This window comes from Lagenorhynchus albirostris, chromosome 1, assembly GCF_949774975.1.
Source record: "Lagenorhynchus albirostris chromosome 1, mLagAlb1.1, whole genome shotgun sequence".
Classification (NCBI taxonomy): Eukaryota; Metazoa; Chordata; class Mammalia; order Artiodactyla; family Delphinidae; genus Lagenorhynchus; species Lagenorhynchus albirostris.
Genome location: NC_083095.1, coordinates 129,013,075 through 129,035,877, shown reverse-complemented (window position 1 = coordinate 129,035,877; position 22,803 = coordinate 129,013,075). Strand labels below are relative to the sequence as shown.

Here is a 22,803-nt window from a genome sequence, read left to right as displayed (position 1 = left end):
AAATGTACGTCTCCTTCGGTGGGCCATCCAAAGATCACTGGTTTCCATCATGGGTGAGAATGGAGCTGTGACAGTCACAGAACAAGAAAGAGAGGGGAAATGCAACAATCCAGAAATGTCTCCCATATGAACAGAAATGGTTGTGAACTAAAGCCTTATAATATCAGGCTACGTATCACAATTAGTAATCTTAAAGAAAACCATACATCTCAATATATACTCAGTTGCTAAGTATTTGGGTTCAAAGGACCTCAAATAGTTAGCTGCTCATGTCACCTAGGTTTGCAGGAAAGAGGTGTGATAATGATGCATGAGAACTCAAGACATGATGACAAGTGCTCTCCGTAGTTCAGGCTGAGAATAGCTGGGTTTGGAAGCAGGATAATTCAAATATAAATCATTGCCACTACTTCATTTTTTAAAAATTTTGCCTTGTACTTTCTTTCTTTTTTGGGGGGAGGGGGGCTGCACCAGGTTTTAGTTGCAGCATGCAGGATATTTAGCTGCGGCATGTGGATTTCTTAGTTGCGGCATGCACGCGGGATCTAGTTCCCTGACCAGGGATTGAACCCGGGCCCCCTGCATTGGAAGCACAGAGTCTTACCCACTGGACCACCAGGGAAGTCCCTGCCACTACTTCATTTTGTTTTGCTGCAATAGACACAGCCTCAGATGCAGACAGGAAATACAACTCCAAAGGTAGAAAGAAACCTATTGCACACTTCAATATCAGGCAATCCAGTTTTTAGAAATTGTCCTTGGGTTAGTCCCTCCACCTCTAGATACACTGGGCCCCTGAAAGAACCCTTAATTTAAAGGATCACTCTGGGAAAGCAGGCCTTCCCCTGACTATTTCAGCCATCCTAAAAGGCCTCTCTTGGAAAATTACAAACAGTTATACATTATTTGGTTTTTACTTACATTTTAAATGTGAACACATTTTAGACATAACTAGTGCAATGATGTGTTCATTATATTTATTTGCATCGTTTCCTTGATTACTGTATTCTAAAATCAGAAGATTTATACTTGCATTTGAAGCAAGACCTATGTACTGCTTGGCAAACTTTGTGAATCATTTAAGAGTCTCATCTCTGTTCAATAAATAGGAACTCATCCCAAATTTTCAAACAACTAACAGGGTTAATTGGCACCTACATCATCACAACGTGAAAGACAGAAACAGACTTACAGATATCAAAAGCAAACTTAAGGTTAGCAAAGGGGAAACATGGTGGGGTGGGGTGGGGGTGGATAAACCAGGAGCCTGGGGTAAACATACACACGCTATGATATATAAGTAACCAACAAGGACCTACTGTATAGCACTGGGAATTCTATTCAATACTCTGTGATAACCTACATGAGAAAAGAATCTAAAAAGGAATGAGTATATGCATATGTATAACCGAATCACTTTGCTGAACACCTGAAACTAACACAACATTGTAAATCAACTCTACTCCAATAAGATTAAAATATATATAAAAAAACTGTAAAGACAGAAAAGAGGCAGTGTATGTGCTGCCATTTCCCTTCCCACACCTGCGCGAGACATCACTAATCAATCCCAGTGACACTCCTTGCTCCCGAGCCCAGCACATCAGAGCCACACTCAACCAGAGCTGCTTGTCATGACTCACGTACTGATTCTAAAGAGAATAGCCAAGACGATAAACAAGTTGCATGCTCCAATCCATAAGGAATCAACTGAAGGAAATAAACGTTCAGCAGGCTGGTGAAATAAGATTTAGGGTGACAAGACGGCTGCTTTCAAGTATCTGCAGGGGGAACCTGGAGGTTTCATTCAATGTGGCTCCAAAGGGTAGCCAGGCAACAAATATCATCCCAGGGTGAATTATAGTGGCATTATGAGAATGCCATTATTGCAAAGTGTAGGCAAGGTGTGGAGGAAGGTGCAGCAGACTGCCTGGGAATGCTGAAGCATGCTCTCTCCCTTCTTCCCACCCAACCACAGATACACATCAGATTTTTCCTTTAATCCTTTGTAAACAAGTCCCACTGACTCATGGAATGTTCTCACTCATGGAATTTCTAAGAAGCAGATACAGACAGGTATGGTTGCTATTTAATAGCTTTTGGGGAGGGACTATGCAGATGAGGGAGAATCTCTGATAAATATGCAAAAGGTGGGCTGATTTACAGTTTAAACAGAAATTGCATTTTCATTGATTACTTTCTAGCCCTAAGGCCTCTAACTCTAAAAACCTCTTGATGTTGGCCCCATACTAATGTCTCCATGTTCATGCAAGGGGCAACCAAACGTCCTGACCACTCCCTTGGGACCCAGCTCTACCAATTTACAGTCAGAGGCCTCTGCTCAGAGGGTGACAGAGCTGTGCTGCAAGGGATTAAGACAGAGCCCCAGGCTTTACTGGAAAAGTCTTAGTCAATGTACAAAGTGAGAGAGTGGCGTGCACATATATACGCTACCAAACGTAAAATAGATAGCTAGCGGGAAGCAGCCGCACAGCACAGGGAGATCAGCTCGGTGCTTTGTGACCACCTAGAGGGGTGGGATAGGGAGGGTGGGGGGGAGGGAGACCCAAGAGGGAAGAGATATGGGGACATATGTATATGTATAACTGATTCACTTTGTTATAAAGCAGAAACTAACACACCATTGTAAAGCAATTATACTCCAATAAAGATGTTAAAAAAAACAAAAACAAACCACATTTGTTTGTTTTTAAAGGTCGAATTAGTCACAGCTTGGTTGCACAGAGAGAGAAATTCTTTGGTAGCCCCTGAGGCAAATGACTGCTCTGAAATCAGCAGGCTGTGGTTATGTAACTTCTTGTTTAATCTGATCCTTCTACTTTATCCTGCGACTTGGAGCAAACCATCCAACCTGAAGTCTCAGTTCCTGCGTCTGTAGAATAGGAACACTGTAGTGACATCTGACCTTGCCCATCCTGACACCACAAAGATGAGGCAGTCTTTGAAGATAGCTGAGCTTCTCAGAAGACAGAAATGACAGGATTGGGTCTCATTATTTAATATTTTGCAATGGGTTTAAGCTCTACCCTTGGTTTTCAATCCTCAAAATTACTCACATTTAGACTAATCTGCTTACTAGATGTTGAAATATACCCTGAGGCTTTTCTTTACTATTACTTAGAAGGACGCTGGTTCAAACGCCAGGAAAGAAATCGCTTTTACACGAATCATTTACACCTTCCAGAATACTTTAGAGCAGGGGCGATATTCTCCCTCAAACAATCTTTCCCTTTCTAAATCCTAAATTTCCCAGGGAAAAGAGACTCACAGAGATGTGACACCGTGTGCTCCACCCTACATCTTTCATACTCTTCAGATACACAGAGAAACACAGTGTGGATGCAAGAACTAGACGTGTTCTAGGTGTCCTTCACGTAGATAATCCCGCTGGGGAGCGGGAGGGTGACCAGGATTACGGAAATCGGGGGGAAGGAACAGAACCATTACTAACCCCCCTTCCCTTCCCCCTGAGGTCATCATCCTCAACACAGGATGCAGTGGGATGGTAAAGGTTACCACAGAACACCAGCCTCTCTCCCGTGCCCCTGTGTAAATAAATGCACACTGGTCAACCTGAATATCGCCTGATAATGTGTGGAAGCAAAGGGGACCCACACAGTCACGTGCCACACATGCATAAGGAGGCCTATCTATAGAAATCTGCAGAAACATAAACACAAGGAGAACAAACGAGTGATACTCAAACGTAATATCCTAATTCCAATAATCCCTCAAAGGTGTCAAGAAGCCCTGTGAGCTTACTGCTGAAAGGACAGTTGACAAACCAGATGGGCATCCTGACTTGTGAGTTTCTGTCATGGACATTGGTCGTTTGGGGCCCTTCAAGATCCATTCTTCCTTCTTTTGGTTCAGCACCAGGATTTCCTTTTTGGAAATTAATTCTCCCCCTCTGTGTGTAGTCTTGCTGGGAATGTCAGTCAGGACCCCCCCACCCTTTTACCCCCGGCCGAGGAGTGGGCATGTGGCCTGTAGCAAGCCAATAGGGCTCTTATTTCCAGGGTTTTGACTCTTGGATGGAGAAACCTGTTGGAATTTATCCACTGCAGCAGCAGCAGCAGACAAGTAAGACCGTCAGTTCTGTCCACCTGGATCCCCAGAGCTTCCTCAGTTTCTGTCCTTCACCCAGCTTGGTCCTGCACACTTCCTGTTGATTCTCGGAGCTACTGTATATGCTTCCAGTAAAATCCTTTTGCGTTTGACTTAGCCAAAATTGGTGTCTGTTGCTTACAAGGAAAAAAAAAAAAAAGAATGCTAACTTATACAGCTGTGCAGCTTTGCTTCCTCAGATTCCAGACCTACCTGAGGATTTCCAGGCCCAACAAGGCCCTATGATCGATCCTAAATGATTCCAAAAATGATACTCTGCATCTGAGTCCATTCTCCCTAAAATCCTCTTGTTTCTCCATGATCAGTAATAAAGAGTATTTAAAAAAGAATGAGAGAGAAAGGGGCAAACCAGCAAGCCTTAGAATAGTTCTATAATGGTGAAATTTATACTGGCTCTAAATTTCACTTTTAGGAACACAGAGATGAAGACAGAGAGGAGGAAAGAGAATCTAATGGACTTTTTAAAGTATCATTTATATACAAGAAAATGCCTAGATCACAAGAATTCAGTTGATGGGTTTTGACAGCTATATTCACCTGTGTAACAACCATGCCAACCACGATCTGGATCATTACCAACGCTCCACAAAGTTCTATCATGCCGCTTTCCAGCTAATCCTTCCCCACACCCAAACAGGCAAACACTGTTCTGACTTCTATCACCACAGCCTAATTTCTCCTACTTTAGAACAGAATGTAAAAGGAATCAGACAGTATGTACTCTTACATCTGGCTTATTTTGCTCAACATAAAGGTTCGTCCAGATTGCTGTATGCATCCGTAGAGCGGTCTTTTTTATTGCTGAGTAATACTCCATTGTATGAAGGTACCACAGTTTGTTTATTCAGTCTCCTGTTTACGGATAGTTGAGTTGTTTCCAGTTTGGAGCTTTTATGGAAAAAGCTGCTGTGAACATTCTTAAACAAATATTTTTTATGGACCTATGATTGCTTTCATTTCTCTTGAATAAATGCATCTTTATTTAATGGTGAAGAAGCTTTCTCTAACAGAATGCAGAGAAACAATAACATACTTTTTCCAAGAGGAAAAAAAGTGCCTATTTTCCACCTTTTCTTCCAGGACAGAGTCGGTTCATAGGCACCATTCTATTAATCCTTTATTCTTCTTTCTAAGTTTCATTCTCTCAAGCTACAGAATCCTCATTTCTCTACCATTCCAAACAAACCTTTCTCTTTCCCCTTAAACTAGCAAACACCCTCCATATGCCTTCTTCATGGCAATTTTTAAAAGAGCGAGCTAGCTCTATTCACCAGCTACCTTCTCTAATTTCTTTCCAGTGGTTTTCCCAACCGTCTATCCTAGTCTTCTTTTCTCAGTTCTCATTCTCTCCTTGACCTCTTGCTGTGTTAAGCTGTTATGACTGCTTCTCCCCCACTGCCCCTTCTTTCATTTTTTTAAGAAAATTTAAATGTTAAATACTCAGACAGTTTTTACGAGGAAAACAGGTACCCAAAGACTGGTCTTAAATGCTCACAACTGTACACATCTTTCTCCTGGCTTCCATACACATTGAGAGTAGAGATCCTGTAGCCAGATTCTGAGTTTAGAACCTGGCTCTATCACTTACTAGTTGGATAACCCTGGGCAAGTTAGTTAACTATTATATACTTTGTTTCTTCTGTAAAATGAGGCTGATAATAGTACCCACCTCACAGGGCTGTTGTGAGGAGTAAATGAGTAGCATTTAGAGCTGTGTCTGGTACGTAGTAAGTGCTCAATAAATACAAGCAATTTCTATTATCTCATTTGTTCCTCACTGTGGTGTATGTAATAAGAGAACTTCATAAACCATAATAGACTATATTACTGTAAGAGATGATATAAGGCATTATAATGCTTTGGTGCCACCTCTTCTCAGGCTCCTTTCATGGTTGACTCTCTTTCCCCTACTTCTTTAAAGTGGGCATAATCCAAAGCTCCTTCCTGGATCCCTTTGTCCTCATGATTCTACACTCTCCTGAAGGTCTTATCCATCACGGTGGCTTTATTTATCACACCAAAGCCAATGACTTCAAATACAGGTCTACAACCCTAAGGTATCTCCCTTAAACATCCCCAACTTCCTGCTGGGCATCTCGCTACCATTCATTCAAACTCAACATACATAAAACCCAAATCACCCTTTTGTTTTCACAAGAGGTTGCCCTCAGGATTTTGCTTTGTCCTCAATAATACACTCATATGTAAGCAATCATGGCCTAGTCTTGCCAGGTATTCCTAGGCATGGACAAGAGAGCTTGAGAATGGATCTTGCGGTGGGTATTACTGGAAAACTCCTCTCGTTACCCTTAGACCTTCCCTGTCCACTCTGAAAGGTCCCTGATGACTATGAACTGTCTGTGCAGGAGGGGTGGGCTGTAGGATGGAGAATTGCAGGTACCTAGGAATGAATGAAGGTGCTTCATTAAAACATGAGCATCCTAATCCCAGGTTCACCAGCACTTGGTCCTAAGCCTTCCTTCCTCATGTCATACAGTTTGGATAATACTGTCCATGTTTATGGCAGCCCTTGCCCCACACGCCAGTGGAGTACCTGTGCCAGGGCAGACTGGTGGGGGAGTCAGCAGCACAGCTGGGCACCTGGGCGCCAACATTCCACCTCTGCCCCTCAGAGCTTTAGTCAAGGAGAAGAAATGGTCTCAGTGGCTCAGGGCTCTGTGGCTATTAGAGACTATGTGGCACCTTTAATATTTCCTGGAGCAAAATCTACTCTCCTTGCAAGCAGCCTAATAAAAGTCTCCTGGCCTTAAAAGGAAGGCACTGTTGGAGGTTGCTGCCTGTGCTAGTCATTAGGGCTGGTCACAGATATTCAATTTCTCCTCCTTTGAGCACACAGTGGGATGGGTACCTCCCTGCTGCCCTTGAAGTTCAGTGTGACATGCCACTTGCTGTGGCCAATGAGATGTGAGCAGAAACAACAGGGATCGCTTCCAGTAGAAGCTTTAAGAACCCATGTGTGATTCACTTGCTCCCTTTCCCTGCTTCAGTGGAAGCAGAAGTTGAGGTGCAGCTTCTATCAGCCTGGGTCCCCGAATGAGCAGACTACTTACTACATTACACAGGGAGCATGAGCATAAGACAAACTTTTGTTCATGTCATTAGGGATTTGGAGGCTCTCTGTTCATTAGGACCTGGGGGCTCTTTGTTCCTGCAGCATGAGCTACTAAGGCCTGACAGATACAGTGGCCCTGGTCACATGACAACTTAGCAACCTCCAATTTCTGACTCAGCCTCACTTTTGGCTTCTAGATCTGCACTCTATTTAGTTCAGCTATTGAGGACACACAGTGCACTTACAGTACTCCAATACAAAGCTGTCCTTGATTTATGGATTAAGACTGATGCCTGCTGCTGAATAGCCCACAGCGACCCAGAAAAACTCTAGATTCTAGTGCCGCCCAGACCCGACACTCTAGTCGTGAAAACAGGTACAATTTTCCCCAATGCACCTAAAAATATGTCTTCCTATTAAAGAAGACTTTCCCATTATAGCTAGGTTGACTATATAATTTATTGTCCAAAGTGGTTTTGAATGAAGGGGGACTAGGGTGACAGGCATGAACTATCACTATCCTGAGTAAACAGGGATGCAGAGGCACTGAAATTCTACTTCTATCGTCTTTACGGTATTAGGTCTATGAGAAAAATTCCTAGACGCATTATCTTAGGACAGATCACCATATCCAGGAAATGCATTTAAAAGCCTAAGAAGAAGCATGTGGAGAAATTAATGTGTTTATCAGACAGTGTACTCTGCTTTTACTATTCTGTGTGGCATTGGACTGAATGAGTGCAGCTGTTTCCCTAAGTAGGCACGTGCAAATAGCAGTAGACTTCCAAACAAAACCAAGAGCCCAATGCAAAATCCAGCCGTAAAGTATGAACACCCTGCAGAAACATTAACAGCGTCTTCCTCCCACTGGTCAGCCTGGGAGTCATTTAAGAGGAAAGAGGACAAAATCAGGAAAACAATCTTAGCAGCAAGAAGAATTGTTTAAAGAAAGCCAAAGTAAATGCAGCTTTGGTGACTATGGGATCCTCTTCTAGGCGTGTGAGACATATTAACGTCAATAAATATTTTTAAAGAATGCTGAATTTTCTAGGCAAAGTAACGAACACAGTGTAGAAGATAGCTGATTTCTTCAGTCTGCTGCTAGTCTGCATTTTTCTTTTCTTTGTAAAATACCAGGATTCTAATTGCCTTCTTCAAACTTTCAGGGCTTATGGCCAAAAAGTAGATAATAATTTCTGTAGAAGATTCTGTTCTTCTGTCTGTCACAATCCCCTCTTCCCCACCTCCGCTTGCTGGGATGTGTGTTTCCCACCAGGGGGTCGGTCACATGACCTGAGTTAGCCCAACGACCCCCTCAGGCCCTGAACTCAGGTCCAGGGATGGGGATATGATCCAAACAAGATCACAGGGTGGTTTTTCTGAGGTTGAAACCATCACTAGGCATGCTAGTTTCCTAGGCTGCCATAACAAATTACCACAAACTGGGTGGTTTAAAACAACATAGATTTATTCTCTCACAGTCCTGGAGGCTGGAAATTCAAAATCAAGGTGTTGGCGGGGCCACGCTCCCTCTGCAATCTCTGGGGAAGAACCTTTCTGTGCCTTCCCCTGGTTTCGGGTGCTTTCCCGAAATCCTTGGTGCTCCTTGACTTGTAGCTGCCATCACTCTAATCTCCACCTTGGTCGTCACGTGGCCATCTTCCCTCTGTCTCTGTGCCCGAGTGTTCCCTGTATGTGCGTCTCTGTGCCTCTTCTCTTTTTATAAGGGCACCAGTCATATTGGATAAGGGCCCACCCTCATCCAGTATGACCTCTTCTTAACTTGCACCTTAATTACCATGCAAAGACCCTATTTCCAAATAAGCAAATTCATAGGTACCAGGGATAGGACTTAAACATATCTTTTTTGTGGGACACAATTCAACCCACAGCACTAGATAAGACAGAGTCTTTCTCACTGTGATTGCAAGTTCAAAGCCATGTAAGCCTGCCCATCCACCTGAGAAGTAAGTAAACAGACCCAAGAGATGGAGAAAGATAGAGAAAAGCAGGGTCCTAATATTATTGAATCCCTGGAATGCAGCCATATCTGAATCCCAGCCCACCTCTTGGACTTCCCAGTAACATGACCAACAGAATATCTTTCTTGTTTATATATAGGTAGGTTGGATTTCGGTCACTAACAACCAAGAGTTCTAATTAATATATGCACCAGTGAATTATGCTATATAATGTGAATTCAAATAGCTCCCCATATCTGGATGGGGAAGAGTGGGTGGGTTATATATGAAAAAGATTAGCCATGAGTTGATAACTGTTGAAACTAAGTGACGGGTAAATAGGAGGTTATTCTTATACGATTATACTATTCTATTTTTACATACATTTGAAATTTTCCAAAATAAAAAGTGAAATCAAATGTTCAAAAAGCCTCCTCCCTTCCCCCCGCCAGGACTCACAATTAAAGTCCAGCACACGTCAGGGCAAACAAAAGAACAGAAAAGGGAGAATCATACATAAACCAGACGATAGCAGGCATCCACAGGGAATATTGATAATAGGTGAAAATATTAGCACAAGTTTTCTTTGCAGGAGGCAAAGGGCTTTTGACATTAGACCTGAGTCTACCAGGCTTGACAGGATCAGCTGGCTGGCAGATGACCTCCCTGAACTAAGCAGAGAGGGTTGGGCAATGGGGCTCCAGCTCCAGGGGAAACAATGGGGAGCACAGTGCACGGCTGGAGGAATCGCCTTTCTTCCCAGTGAATCACGGCAAAGCAGCTATTATTATCCACAGCCAGCAATAAAGCAAGGGTGCAGCTCAGACAAAATGCTCACTGACACGTACTGTTGTTCTGACACAAGAATATATTTCACAGGTTATGAAACACCCATGATTCTGTGCCTTTAATTTAAGCCAGAGTCACCAGTTCTTCTGAAATCCTGCCTCCCTCTTGGATTAGAGGTTCTCAACCCCAACTGCTCATTAGAATTACTTGGGATCTTTAAAATATCCTCATGCCCAGGCTGCGCCCCAAACCAATTAAATCACAATCCCTGGGAGTGGTGCCCAGGCATCAGTATTTCTAGAAGGTTCTTCGGCGATTCTAGTGGGCAGTGGTCATGAGACCACTTTGAGAACCCAAACAAGGTTACAGACTCTTCTCTGAGAAAAATGCACAGACAAGAATAATTCTGCATCCCACTTCACAGCAGACATCAATCCTGCCTTCTCCTCCTCAAGGGCTGACATCTAGGCACAACCTTCCACATTTGGACATTGATTCTGTAATGGAATCCGCACAACTCATTATCAAGCCCTCCCCAGGACAATTTCTCCAGAGCTTGGACATAACAGCCGTGTTCCACACGCTGGGTTGTGGCCCAGCCCAGCTGCCCCAGTCACTGCCTTGGGCTGACGTTGAGCTGAACACTGAGGGCAGCTGCACTCTCTCCTCTGGCCAGCATGGCTGTCGGTATTGAACCCCACACGTTTTGCTCGACCCATCACCACTTTGGAGCCTACTTTCTCTGCGATGGGAAGATATATCTCAGAATTGAACACTTCTCAGCCCAAAAGCCATGTTATCATCTGCGCTTCAACAAAGGAAAGTGACTCCAAGATGTAGAACAGCACTGAGAAGCTCTACCGATATCAGATCTTCCATCATTTTGAAAAGGCAGGAACCTTGGTCCCAAGGGCAATGGCTACCTACCACACTTCATCTTTGGAAAAAGCATTCAAGGCTCCCCCAGCACAAAAGCCAAACAACTGTCAACCCTACAACTCTACGTGCTCTCTTAAGCCACCACACCAGCGCTTGTAGCAGGAACCAAGGAAAAGGGAAACTCCATCCCTGTTCACTCCCCACAACCTTAGCTTGAAACTCTCGCTCTAACCCATTCCACAAACCCTGTCCTGTCTCACTCATCCTGCCAGCCTCAGACACTGCTTGTTTCAGCCAATGCCTCATCCATCTGACTGATGGTCCAGGTGTCACCTGAGCATCACTACCTTTGGTAAAGACCCCTACCGGCTCCCCCTTGCCCTGGGGGTCACACTTTCTCCCTCATTGTCACTCTAGCCAGGATCACACCAATTCCTCCAGCAATAACCAAAGGGCAACAGGGTTGGAGAACAGACAGAAAATAATTGCTGTGCACAGGGCTAGGGCTATTCTTACCTTCTGCAAACGGTTCCCATTCATAAAACCGGCCCATGAACGGCTTGTTGTTGTAGGATGCACATTGTACCTCCCAGATACTTCTACTGCTTTCTGGACACACCTAATAAAGCAGATATTAAACATGCAATTAGCGTCCATATCTCTTCATGGCCCCAGCCAAATCCCAGGAGACCTCTCCAATGTTAAATGTCAGTCCTCCTCCACCGAAACCTGGGGTTCTACAAATGTGCTGATCACCTGTATCGAAAATTTTAAATGCAGATCCCAAGGCTTCATTCCAAGTTTACTAAATTAGAAACTTTGGAAGGACACTGAAGTTTTCACACGCTCCCCGTGTTGTTTCTCCATAGCATAATTTGAGAACCACGGACCCAAACCTGCTCCTGACAAAGTGGTCTGCTCGCCTCCCTCAAAGAGGCCATCCATCTCCATCTGTCTGACTTTGTTCGTGCCATTCCTGTGCGTGGGATAATATTCACAGCAAACATGTACAGCGCTCTTACTAGGTGCAGGCACTATTTTAAGCATATTTCACATATTAACTAACTTAATCTTCACGATGACCAATGTGATTGATATGGTATTTTTAGATTTTTTTTCACAGGTGAGCAAACTGAGGCATGAAGCAGCCACACAGCCAGTGAGGACAGAGGCTGGATTGAACCCCAAGAAGTCTGGTGCCCACCAGGCTCTCTCTCAGTGTCCTCCCATCGTGTCTAAATTCTGGTCTAAATTCTCTCCACCGTCTAAAGCAAGAGCTCCTAGCCTTCGACATGCAAAAGAACCACCCAGAGAGCTCCTGGGAGATGCAAACTCCTGGATCCCTCCTCCAAGGATTATTATTCAGTAAATCTGCCATGATGGTTTCTTTCTTTCTTTCTTTCTTTCTTTCTCTCTCTTTTTTTTAACAAATATCTCTTTTTAAAAAAATTAATTCATTTATTTTTGCTTCTCAATTCAGTGGCTTCTTTTGTTGCACAGCACGGGCTCTAGGCGCGCAGGCTTCAGTAGTTGTGGCGCACGGGCTTAGTTGCTCCGCGGCATGTGGGATCTTCCCGGACCAGGGCTCGAACCCGTGTCCCCTTCATTGGCAGGCGGGTTCTTAACCACTGTGCCACCAGGGAAGTCCCATTTATAAATGATAAATATGAGCAAATGTGAAATAAGATCACAATCTCTCCTTTAAAGCTAGGATCTAGCTTTTTAAAACTAGCAACACTCTGCTTAAGTGTAAGGTGTGTGTGTGGTGAGGGGGTGTTTTAATAATCAGACGGGAAAGGCATCTGGCCCCTTAAATATGAAAAGCTCTGTATAGAAGTCTCTGGAGTAAACTGCTAATATGATAGCTCACGTCCTGAAGGATTTAGAAAGAAATCTACTGTATGTATCAGAAACATCAGGTCTCGTGGAAGATGAGGGAATAGAGGGAGAAATGAAACCAGGTGGAAGGAAAAACATCCCCTGCTTGATCAAGGGCACTTGGAGAGGCTGCTGGGACAGACACTCAGGGTGGTCATAACCCTGCTGCGGCCTGAGCCAAACCATATGGAGCAAGAAACCATGTGAAGCAGAACGTGGTGGAAACTGGTGGGGAAAAAGGGCCGGAAGGATGGGCAGGGCCGGCTAGGCTCTGACAAAGGGTGAGAAGCTGACAGGCTGGGGAAGGCTGTCTCCAAGGGCTCTGGAAGCCAAGCTGCTGGTGGTCCTGAAGCCGGAACCGTGTAGGCTTCCAGCACTACCAGCTGCCTCCGTGAAGGATTTGGAGTTAAGATGCTTGTTACAACCCTTTGGCCAGAACCGAAGTTCGACTAGGATGGGATCAGCTGGGCAGCTTGGGAGTTAAGTACCATCCTTGCGATGAGAACGAATCGCTAAGGGGTGTGTTAAAAATACAGATTCTCGGGCTTCGCCCCAGTGGAGGGTGGGCAAGAGGCTCAGGAATATACACTCGAAGTGCTCCCTCTGGTGCAGCCAGCCTGGCACCAGACTAGGCAGCCGCAATTAAGAGCCACTCCCAAGCCTCAATCACACGCCAAATTACTTAACATGAAATCACAGTGTAAGAGCAGAAGAAAAGCAAATCCAACCCCTTTAACTTAAAAGATGAGGAAACAGAGGTGTGGTGAAGCGGGGTGCCTTACCAGAGGTCCCACGGTGTCACAGAGACAGAGCCTAGAATGCTGACCACCCACCCCGGCCATCGCTAGAAACTCCAGATCCGCTGCTGGGTGGTTGGCAGGTTTTTGTAATGGAAAGAGACCAGAACAAGTGGGCCAAAGGTCCCGTTCCTCAAATAACTACGTAAAGCCGAGCTGCTCTAAATGAGGCTCCAGCCAGAAGCCACCCTAATTAACCTAGTGGCAATTACCAGAATTAGAAGCTGCAGACCACAAAAACTTAGCCAGTCTGTTTAACCTCTTTCTACCCATCCGTAACATAGTGCCAGTGGGCTGGACCACGAAACAACACACCTTCAGAATCACTTTGAATTGCTCGATATTTGATGATATAAATGCATATTTCATGCCATGGAAAGCAGTCCACAATCCATTAAGTGAAAAAAGTGATTATGTGTGTGGGGTGTGTGTGTATAGAGAGAGAGACTAAAAGTGTTATGCCTGGAAGGTGAGTTATAGAAGTTTTCTTTTTACCATTAACTTTTGGTTTATTTGTATTGTCTACTTTCTCTACAATAAATATATGACATTTATGTAATAAAAATATATCTGTATTGAGCCCTTCCAAACACACAGCCACGCAAAGCTGGAAGGGCTCAACACTGATCACATTTTTATCAGTGTTTTTAATGCTAATGACTGTTGCTCTTATTATATCCATAAGCATCTGCCTAATCAACTAGCTACCTGTGACGCATCATTCAGGATACCCTGTCCCTGGTCATCAACAAGTTCTTTATATTTGAGTGTGGCCCAGTTACCTCCTAAGGCCAGAGGGCTTAACGTGGCATCAGACCCACAGTGAGGGATCAGGTGCTGAAGCAGCAAATCCACCTGCAGTTGCTAGGAGGCAGCTGAGCCCAGAGGTTGACTATGGTATCCAGCGAGCACCTAGCATGGGAAGGTGCAGCAGGAGGTAACAAGGTGCTCTGGAAGATGGGGGTCTCCCTGTGCATGACCCTGAGCAGGGACCCACAAGACACCGGGTGAGCTGCCAGTTAAAGGCAAGACACTACTTCCTGGGGAGGAGAGAGACCTGGCCAGAGAAATGCAAGCCTCACAGAGTCCAGATACATAAGTGGGCTACTGAGACAGAACTATGGTACAGGTGAGGAACACAGATGCCTGGGGTGATAATGATGACGAAGGTGTTGAGAATAGCTAACTTTTTTTTTTTTTTTTTGAGAATAGCTAACTTTTATTGACACTTACTCAATGTCAGCCACTCCCTCATATGATTTATGTATATTTGCTTACTTAATCTGCACAACCACTGTTACATCCATTTTACAGATGAGGAAGCCAAGGCAAAGAAAAGTTAAATGAGCTGCCCAAGGCCGCAGAGGGAGTCAGGATTTGAACCTAGAACCCACGACAGTAACCACTATGCCACAGTGCCCCTCAAGAAGGTGTGGATAGCAAAGTTAATTTGCAATGGGCCCTCAGACAAGAGGGCCGTAAACTTCTTCTCGCCTATTGTCAGGAGACGTCCTGGAGAACAAGTTCAGATTCAGCCTCTGAGGCCTACTGAAGTGACCCCAGCAACAAGGATCAGGGAGCCGTGGATTGAGGATGAAAACCAAGGAGGGCTGGGGAATTTCTGTTTCATGTCTCTTTTGTAGATTACATCTGTTTGTATTTATACTATTATCAGTATAAGATCTCCTCTCATTTTAACAGACTCTCTGAAGTTAAAACTTCCAGGTTACAGATCATTTTACATTTGTTATACTTTAAGTGGGTTGTTTTGTGATGCCATAGACTGAGTCACCCTCACCTTATCAGTAACTGTCTCTATATTACACTGTGAGTTGGCTTTGGGCAGATTTCCTGCCGACAGCTGATCCTTTCTACGGGCACGGATTCTTATAATCTTCAGGCCAGAAAACTGAAACAAGGGAAAAGCCATGTAGATAGAGATCAGGCTCATTCAGGATGGGGCCAGCTAAGACCGAGCTTTATAGCCAAGCAATGGCCCTGGGAGATAACCTCCCTTCAAATGACTCCTTTCCACCACAAAGAGGGAGGGATATTCCCACTGGTCTCTTATGGGAAGAAGAATAAAGATTTACTTTAATATAATGAGCTGAATCCTGATAAAGCACTTCAGGCCCTATCCAAAGTTCCATCTAGACAACTGCCTGGAGTTGCTATGAGTCACAAAGAGTATTATGGAAACTCTGACTATGTTTCTAGTGACCCTGGTTAATCTGAGATGACAACTGCCCGCCCGCACGTAACTTCACTGCTCAAGAGGCCGCTGTCGGTGATCACACAATTAACTTTCAGTAATTAATTACTTTCAGTTCCCCAGGAGACTGAAGAGTATCATCCCCGATGAAGATGACACCAAGGAACATGACCTTGGGGTCTGCCTGGGTCCAATATGCATTTTTGTTTTTACCCTTTGCATTGCTCTGGATTCAATCAAAAGACTGGCTACCATAGCAACACATGATGTATTTAACATCACCAGAGTGAAAAAAAAATCTAAAGAAAAAAATCTAGAAAATGTCCCTGCACTGCCATGAGAAAGTGGCTATGTGACCTTGGGCAAAGCAGTTTGCTCTTCTAAACCTAAATGACTGCATTTCAGTAACAAACCCTGCACCACTCCCCTCACCCCCTAACCCAGGAATTCTGTGAGGAGTAAACTAGTAATATATTAAAGTTTCTAGCTCATAGTAATGCTCAATAAATGTTAGCTGAATTGGAATCTAAGAAGACATCAAAGATGAATCGAGCAGTTCCAGAAGCTGTTAGGTGCCCGACAGGTAGGTGTTCTGAGCAAACATTCCCTTCTTTTCTCTTCTACAGATGGGAGATGGGCTTCATTTCCCATCATCTTGTTATATGATATAGAATCATATAACCATGGACCACAATTTCTTACAAGTTATCCAGCACAGTTTTCAACTATGTTTAATATCTGCTTCCTCAAGTCACTTGGAACAAACTCAACCTCACAAAAACTCTTCTGCCACCTCCTACCACTTCCAGGGCCCTCTAGACAGTCAGTGAATTGGTTTGTCCAAAAGAGCTGGGTAAAGGCTTTGGATTTAAAAAACAAAAAACAAATAACTGAGGTTTTCTTAGTTCTCAAACGCTTTTATTTTTTCCTATCCAAGTTCATACTGTTCTCCTAGAGAAAGGAGTTTCTCTCTTATTCAATAAATACATCAAAGACCCAAAGGATATTACTATAACTAAGCCCATCCATTCACCTGCGAGAAGCCTATTTTTTAAATACTCTGTACAGGGCTTCCCAGGTGGCGCAGTGGTTAAGAACCCACCTGCCAGTGCAGTTCGAGCCCTGGTCCAGGAAGATCCCACATGCCGCGGAGCAACTAAGCCTGTGTGCCACAACTACCGAGCCTGCACTCTGGAGCCCGCGTGCCACAGCTACTGAAGCCCGCGTGCCTAGAGCCTGTGCTCGGCAACAAGAGAAGCCACCGCAATGAGAAGCCCATGCACCGCAACAAAGAGTAGCCCCCGCTCACCACAACTAGAGAAAGCCCATGTGCAGCAACGAAGACCCAACGCAGCCAAAAATAAATAAATAAAATAAATAAATTTATAAAAATAAATAAATACTCTGTACACATGTCTATACAGACCTAGGCTTACCCCAGGAATGCTTGTTTATTTCTCTCTCTTTAGATTATAAATGTATCTCTATGCCTGTAAGAAGGTCTGAAAGAGAATATCTTTTTTTCTAACTAACCAGGAAGTATGTCGCAAAACGTAAACTTAAATCCAAAGCTCCTACTCCCCCAGGGAGCATAAATTTCTCAGTGGCTACTTTGGGGATCACATTAATAACACTGGTTTCTTCCCCTCTGCTATCTGCTGAGACAGGATGTGAAATTCCTTCAAAGGCAAAGAGTCAAACTGTGCCCCTACTATGTGTCAGGTGTTGCAAGCATTGAGGATACAGAGAAAAGTCCCTCATAATAGTCTCTCGCAGGGATTTCACAGGCCAAGGTAAAAAAAACAAAACAAAATAAACAAAAATGAAAAAAGCCCAACAACAAATAAAACATAAACCAAAACACATAATGCAATGAGAAGAACTTGGTGAACTGTCTGGGTACTACATTTCTAACCTTGCAAAATAAGGAGGGAATCGATCCTTCCTAATATTGATAAATCAAGACAATAAAAACTGTTAATATACTATATATAATAAAAATATATCTGAAAATAAAATGTGGCTAGCGGAGATCAGCAGAGTGGGAGGAAAGAGAATCATTTCTTCATCTTTCAGAGTAAGGAGTCAGAGAAAATTTTAAGTTGATATATCAAGAAGCAGAGATGTTGGTACACTATTTAGACTTACGGAGAGAATGAGAGTAAAACTTTTAAATGATTGACTGTGATTATACCTTGGGAGAGAGACTAGGATATACCTCTCTCTACCACTGTGATATTTCTTCCTATATGTACTACTTTTTATAATCATGAAAAGTGACAGTTGTGAACAATTCATATATATGTGTACGATTCATACATCTATATTTCATACATATGAAATATATCTATATGAAATTTATTTGAATATTTATATTTAATATTTACATGTTTAACATATTTAATATGTATATGTTCACAAAATATTCATATACATATTTCATATATATATATATGTAAGGCTACTTTTCATATACATATGAAAGTCAATAAGAGAACTTTCTATGGAAAATTCCCAGTGATCTGAGAAGATGGAAAGCAGAATAAGGCAAAAAGCACTGACACTAGCATATATTTCCCAAATAAGGAGGTTGGTGACAAGTTCACGATAGGAGAAACCTACGTTGAGCCCTCTAGTTAGATGACCTGTCCATCCGCTAACTGGTCCCACAGTTCCTGTCATGTTTTACACCTTACAGAACTGCACTGACTTCTTGACGTGGCCCATTTGCTAAGTTTCTCCGTAAACTGCACGCAGGAAGTTGTTTGTCAGCTCCTCTCATTTCATATGAGACTAGGAATGGGATAGAATTAGAATCTGCCTAAAGAGAGCTTAGCTATATTTGAGATTTGTCCAATATCTTCCCTTCATTTTCACTTACTTTGAGCCAGAAACAAGTCCACATGGATAAATCCATTGTCAGAAGTCAGTCCCACCCCAGGGAAATTTACTGGAGCATCACTGATACCAGAACTCATCACAGCCGTTGTTTGCTAAAAGCTGCTTTTTAGCCCCAGAGGTTTTCCTCCTTGAAACGTTAAGTGCACTCAGTCTAAGTTCAGGATCATTTTTCCTTTGGCAGCAAAGCCCTTCAAAAACTCGAAAGCTTGCCCCCGCCTTGCACCTGGTGACTCCCTCCAGCCTCCCTGATCCAGAAGGAGCCTGTGTGTCAGTCCCCTCTCCAAGGAGGAAGCACTGAACTCACAGTGCTTAAGAGAAGAAGGCAGGAGAGAGACAACTAGGTCTCCAGGACAGAGGGCATAAGGTGTCTTGGTTGGTTCATGTATTTTGCAAAAAATAATACAAAACCCCAGAAACAGCTAGTAGAAAAGAACTGTATCTTTACTACATCTCCACGGGCACCAGGAGGGATTGTGGTTTGGTTTTCTCCTTCCCCTGTGTCACCCCTATAAAGACCCTAGTTCTTTTGCTCCCAGGTCTTAACCTTCAATGAAAGTCCATGAAGAAGAAACTTATCTATTTCCTCGATTGCTTGAATACTTATAATTTTTAGCCATAGCTGAGGAAGTGCAGGGCTGTGGATAAACCATGGACACCCCTGTGTTGCCCCTTCACTGCTGAAGACATAGTTGCAGGTGAAGCCACCGCTCATGGAAAAAGCATCTCATTCCACTGAGGTCCTCCAAGCGCCCTTTCTTGATCCTCAGCCCTTACGGGAACACAAAGGGGCTCTCAGATCCCTGTCACTCCCTCTCCCTAGAAAACTCTCCGTTCTGCTGGATCGCCTGCAGGAGGCCTTTGCTGCCTCCACCCAAGCCAGGTTCATTTCCACCACCTGGAGATTTCAAAGTGCGTGTAGAGTGGTGCCTGTGCCCTGCGCTTGTTATTACCTATTTATGAGTCTCTCTCTCCCGCTGGACTTTGAGCTTAGGCTCAGAGCTTGCTCTACTTTCAGCGTCCCTGACCCCACTCAGTCAATGTCAGTGCCGTGCTTATGGACTCCAAGCAAAAATCCGCAATAGTGAGTGACCTGGACTGTCGTACTAGTAGACGTCTAAGATGATGCCTGCTCTAAAAGACCACAGATTCTTTATTTTTACTGGAGTGTATCACCTTCACTTCCTCATACACATTGTAGGCAAGGAAAAAGAAAACCTTCCTTATTTTTAAAGTCTACATTCAGGGATCTTTAGTGCTGCACTTATTACTGATACAGAAGTACTATTTCATAGAGGACATCTTATATGAACCGAACAATCCTAAAACAAACTAGCATGCTTAAAATTCCCAGATGACATCACAAGGTAGGGCTTAATATTAAATATGCACATTTGAGGGTATAAAGGCTTCATTGGCATGAAGTTATCTATAGGCTGACTTTTATCACTTTAAACATGATCCAAGGGTGATTGCATTGAAAGCCACATCACAGCGAAAATGCTGGGTCTCTCAGCAATTTTGTTTTATTCTTGGGCAAAGGGAAAGGACTCTCAACCACAGCTAACCCAAAGGACAAAAGGGGACTCTGAGCAAGTCTGACCATTTCATCCACAGTTCCATGACTCAGCCCTTAAGAATTGGGAGCTGTTCAGATATGCAGACATCTTACGCCATTCTTATCTTCAGCCACGTTCACTTATCCAGGTCCAAACGGTTTATTTACTAACAATGTGTCAGCACATGCCAAGCTCCTTTTACACATGACCTTATCTGAACCTCATGTCAACCCTATGGAGCAGGTACTATTATTCTCCCCACTTCACAGATGATCCTCAAAGAGTTAAGTAACTTGTCCAAGGACACTCAGCTCCCGGTGTTGGAGCTGGGGTTTGTATCCAGCTCAACTTAGCTCCCAAACTCACTGTCCCACACTGTCTTGCAGGCTTAACATCCAATTAAACCAGTTGATTAGAATTGCTTTCTGATTTTTCACTGTGTTTAAAATGTTTCTCACCCATCGATCTCATGTATGAAAGTCCAGCAAGACCATGTGATAATTCTGTATTCTGAGATGTTAAAGCATAAGTTTCCCATTAAGACCGGGATTATTTAAAGTGGATAGAAGGAGGCGGGAGGGAAAGGAAGGAGGGTCCCTACCACCTGGCAGGCACTGCAGCACCCAAGATCCTGAAACAACCCTGCTTTTTTGTCCTTGACTAAGCTGCTTCCTTGGCCCCAAATGCTCTTATCCCTTTTTTGGCCATCCTTGAAAGCCCAGCTCAATTGTTCGCTTCCTCAACCCTGTGGCCTCCTGCCCTGTGCTTTCAGAGCTCCTTCCCCCTCACTAAGTGCTCCAGCACCAAGTGCTACGACCTACAAGTAGCTGCCTTTAGCACCTTCTCTGTTGTGTTGAGGGAGGGATTGTGACCAGTGAGGAGATCTGGAAGGCTGCGAAAACATTTCTCCTAATTCAGACCACCTGTCATAAGCATGACCTCACAGCTCAGAACTGAGCCCTTTACTGTGGGGTAGTTTTAGAAAGGGGGCCTTCCATCAAGAACTGGGGTGGGATACGCTGGGCACTTAGTTAAAGGGATGAAGTTCTGAAATCAGTGGATGTTTCCAACCTACCCTGGGTTACTTCCCCTTCTTTTTCTTCTCCCAGATAATAACTGGGTGAGAACTCGAAATGTAGGCATTATTTTCTAATTTTTGAAGAGGACATAAGTGATAACGTTCATTCCTTGTTCCCAGTATTACCCTTCACCTCTTTCCTTTTTGAGTAGGAAGATTTACATAATTGGGGGACTCATGCCATCCCCTCACTTGGACATCGAGGAGGATACGTACATGTCTACATAAGGTCATTGATGCTAAGATGCTAGAGCACATGGGTCCACGTGGAGGATGTGCGAATAAGACAACACAGAAGACTGAGATTACTCTCCTTAGAAAGGCGTGATTGCAAGGTCGGTCCTTGGCTGATGTGGGAACTTGGATTTCAAAAGGTTTCCACCACTCCCTAAGTGATAGGAGTGACTCACTATGCTCCAGCTATATGTACAAGCAATATATATATATATATATATATATATATATATACATTTTTTACACCTTTATTGGAGTATAATTGCTTTACAATGGTGTGTTAGTTTCTGCTTTATAACAAAGTGAATCAGTTATACATATGTTCCCATATCTCTTCCCTCTTACGTCTCCCTCCCTCCCACCCTCCCCATCCCATCCCTCTAGGTGGTCACAAAGCACCGAGCTGATCTCCCTCTGCTATGCGGCTGCTTCCCACTAGCTATCTATTTTACGTTTGGTAGTGTGTATATGTCCATGCCACTCTCTCACTTTGTCACAGCTTACCCTTCCCCCTCCCCATATCCCCAAGTCCATTTTCTAGTAGGTCTGTGTCTTTATTCCTGTCTTACCCCTAGGTTCTTCTTGACATTTTTTCCTTAAATTCCATATATATGTGTTAGCATACAGTATTTGTCCTTCTCTTTCTGACTTACTTCACTCTGTATGACAGACTCTAGGTCCATCCACCTCATTACATATAGCTCAATTTCGTTTCTTTTTATGGCTGAGTAATATTCCACTGTATATATGTGCCACATCTTCTTTATCCATTCATATACCCTGAGAAAACCATAATTCAAAAAGAGTCACATACCAAAATGTTCATTGCAGCTCTATTTACAATAGCCAGGACATGGAAACAACCTAAGTGTCCATCATCAGATGAATGGACAAGCAATATATTTTATGCTAAGCACCTGCTTTCCTTTTGGGAACCTGGAACTTTAGTATGTAGCAGGCAAAGGGTGCCTATATGACTAGCCACCAATATAAACTTTGGCCATGGAATCTGTAATGAGCTTCCCTGGTAGACAACACTTCACGTGTGTAACAACTTATTGCTGAGGGAACGAAGTACATCCTGTGCAACTCCACAGGGACAGGACTCTTGGAAACTGTGCCTGCTTTCCTCTGGACTTGGCCCCATGCACCTTTGTTTTTGCTGATCCTTCTCTGTATCCTTTCACTGTAATAAATCATAACTGTGCATACAACTATATGTTGAGTCCTGTGAGTCTTCCTAGCAAATCATTAAACCTAGGAGTGGTTTGGGGGACCACTAATACAGAGAGTTTT

General features: G+C 43.6%; 1 protein-coding gene across 1 annotated transcript in view; it reads right to left on the bottom strand.

Annotated features, from left to right (window-relative positions):
- THSD4 (thrombospondin type 1 domain containing 4) overlaps window positions 1-22,803 on the bottom strand; it is a 542,551-nt gene that overhangs the window by 430,504 nt on the left and 89,244 nt on the right. The window contains exon 5 of the mRNA XM_060153293.1: window positions 11,368-11,470. Coding sequence (XP_060009276.1) covers window positions 11,368-11,470 — 103 coding nt within the window. The remainder of the gene's footprint in view (window positions 1-11,367; window positions 11,471-22,803) is intronic.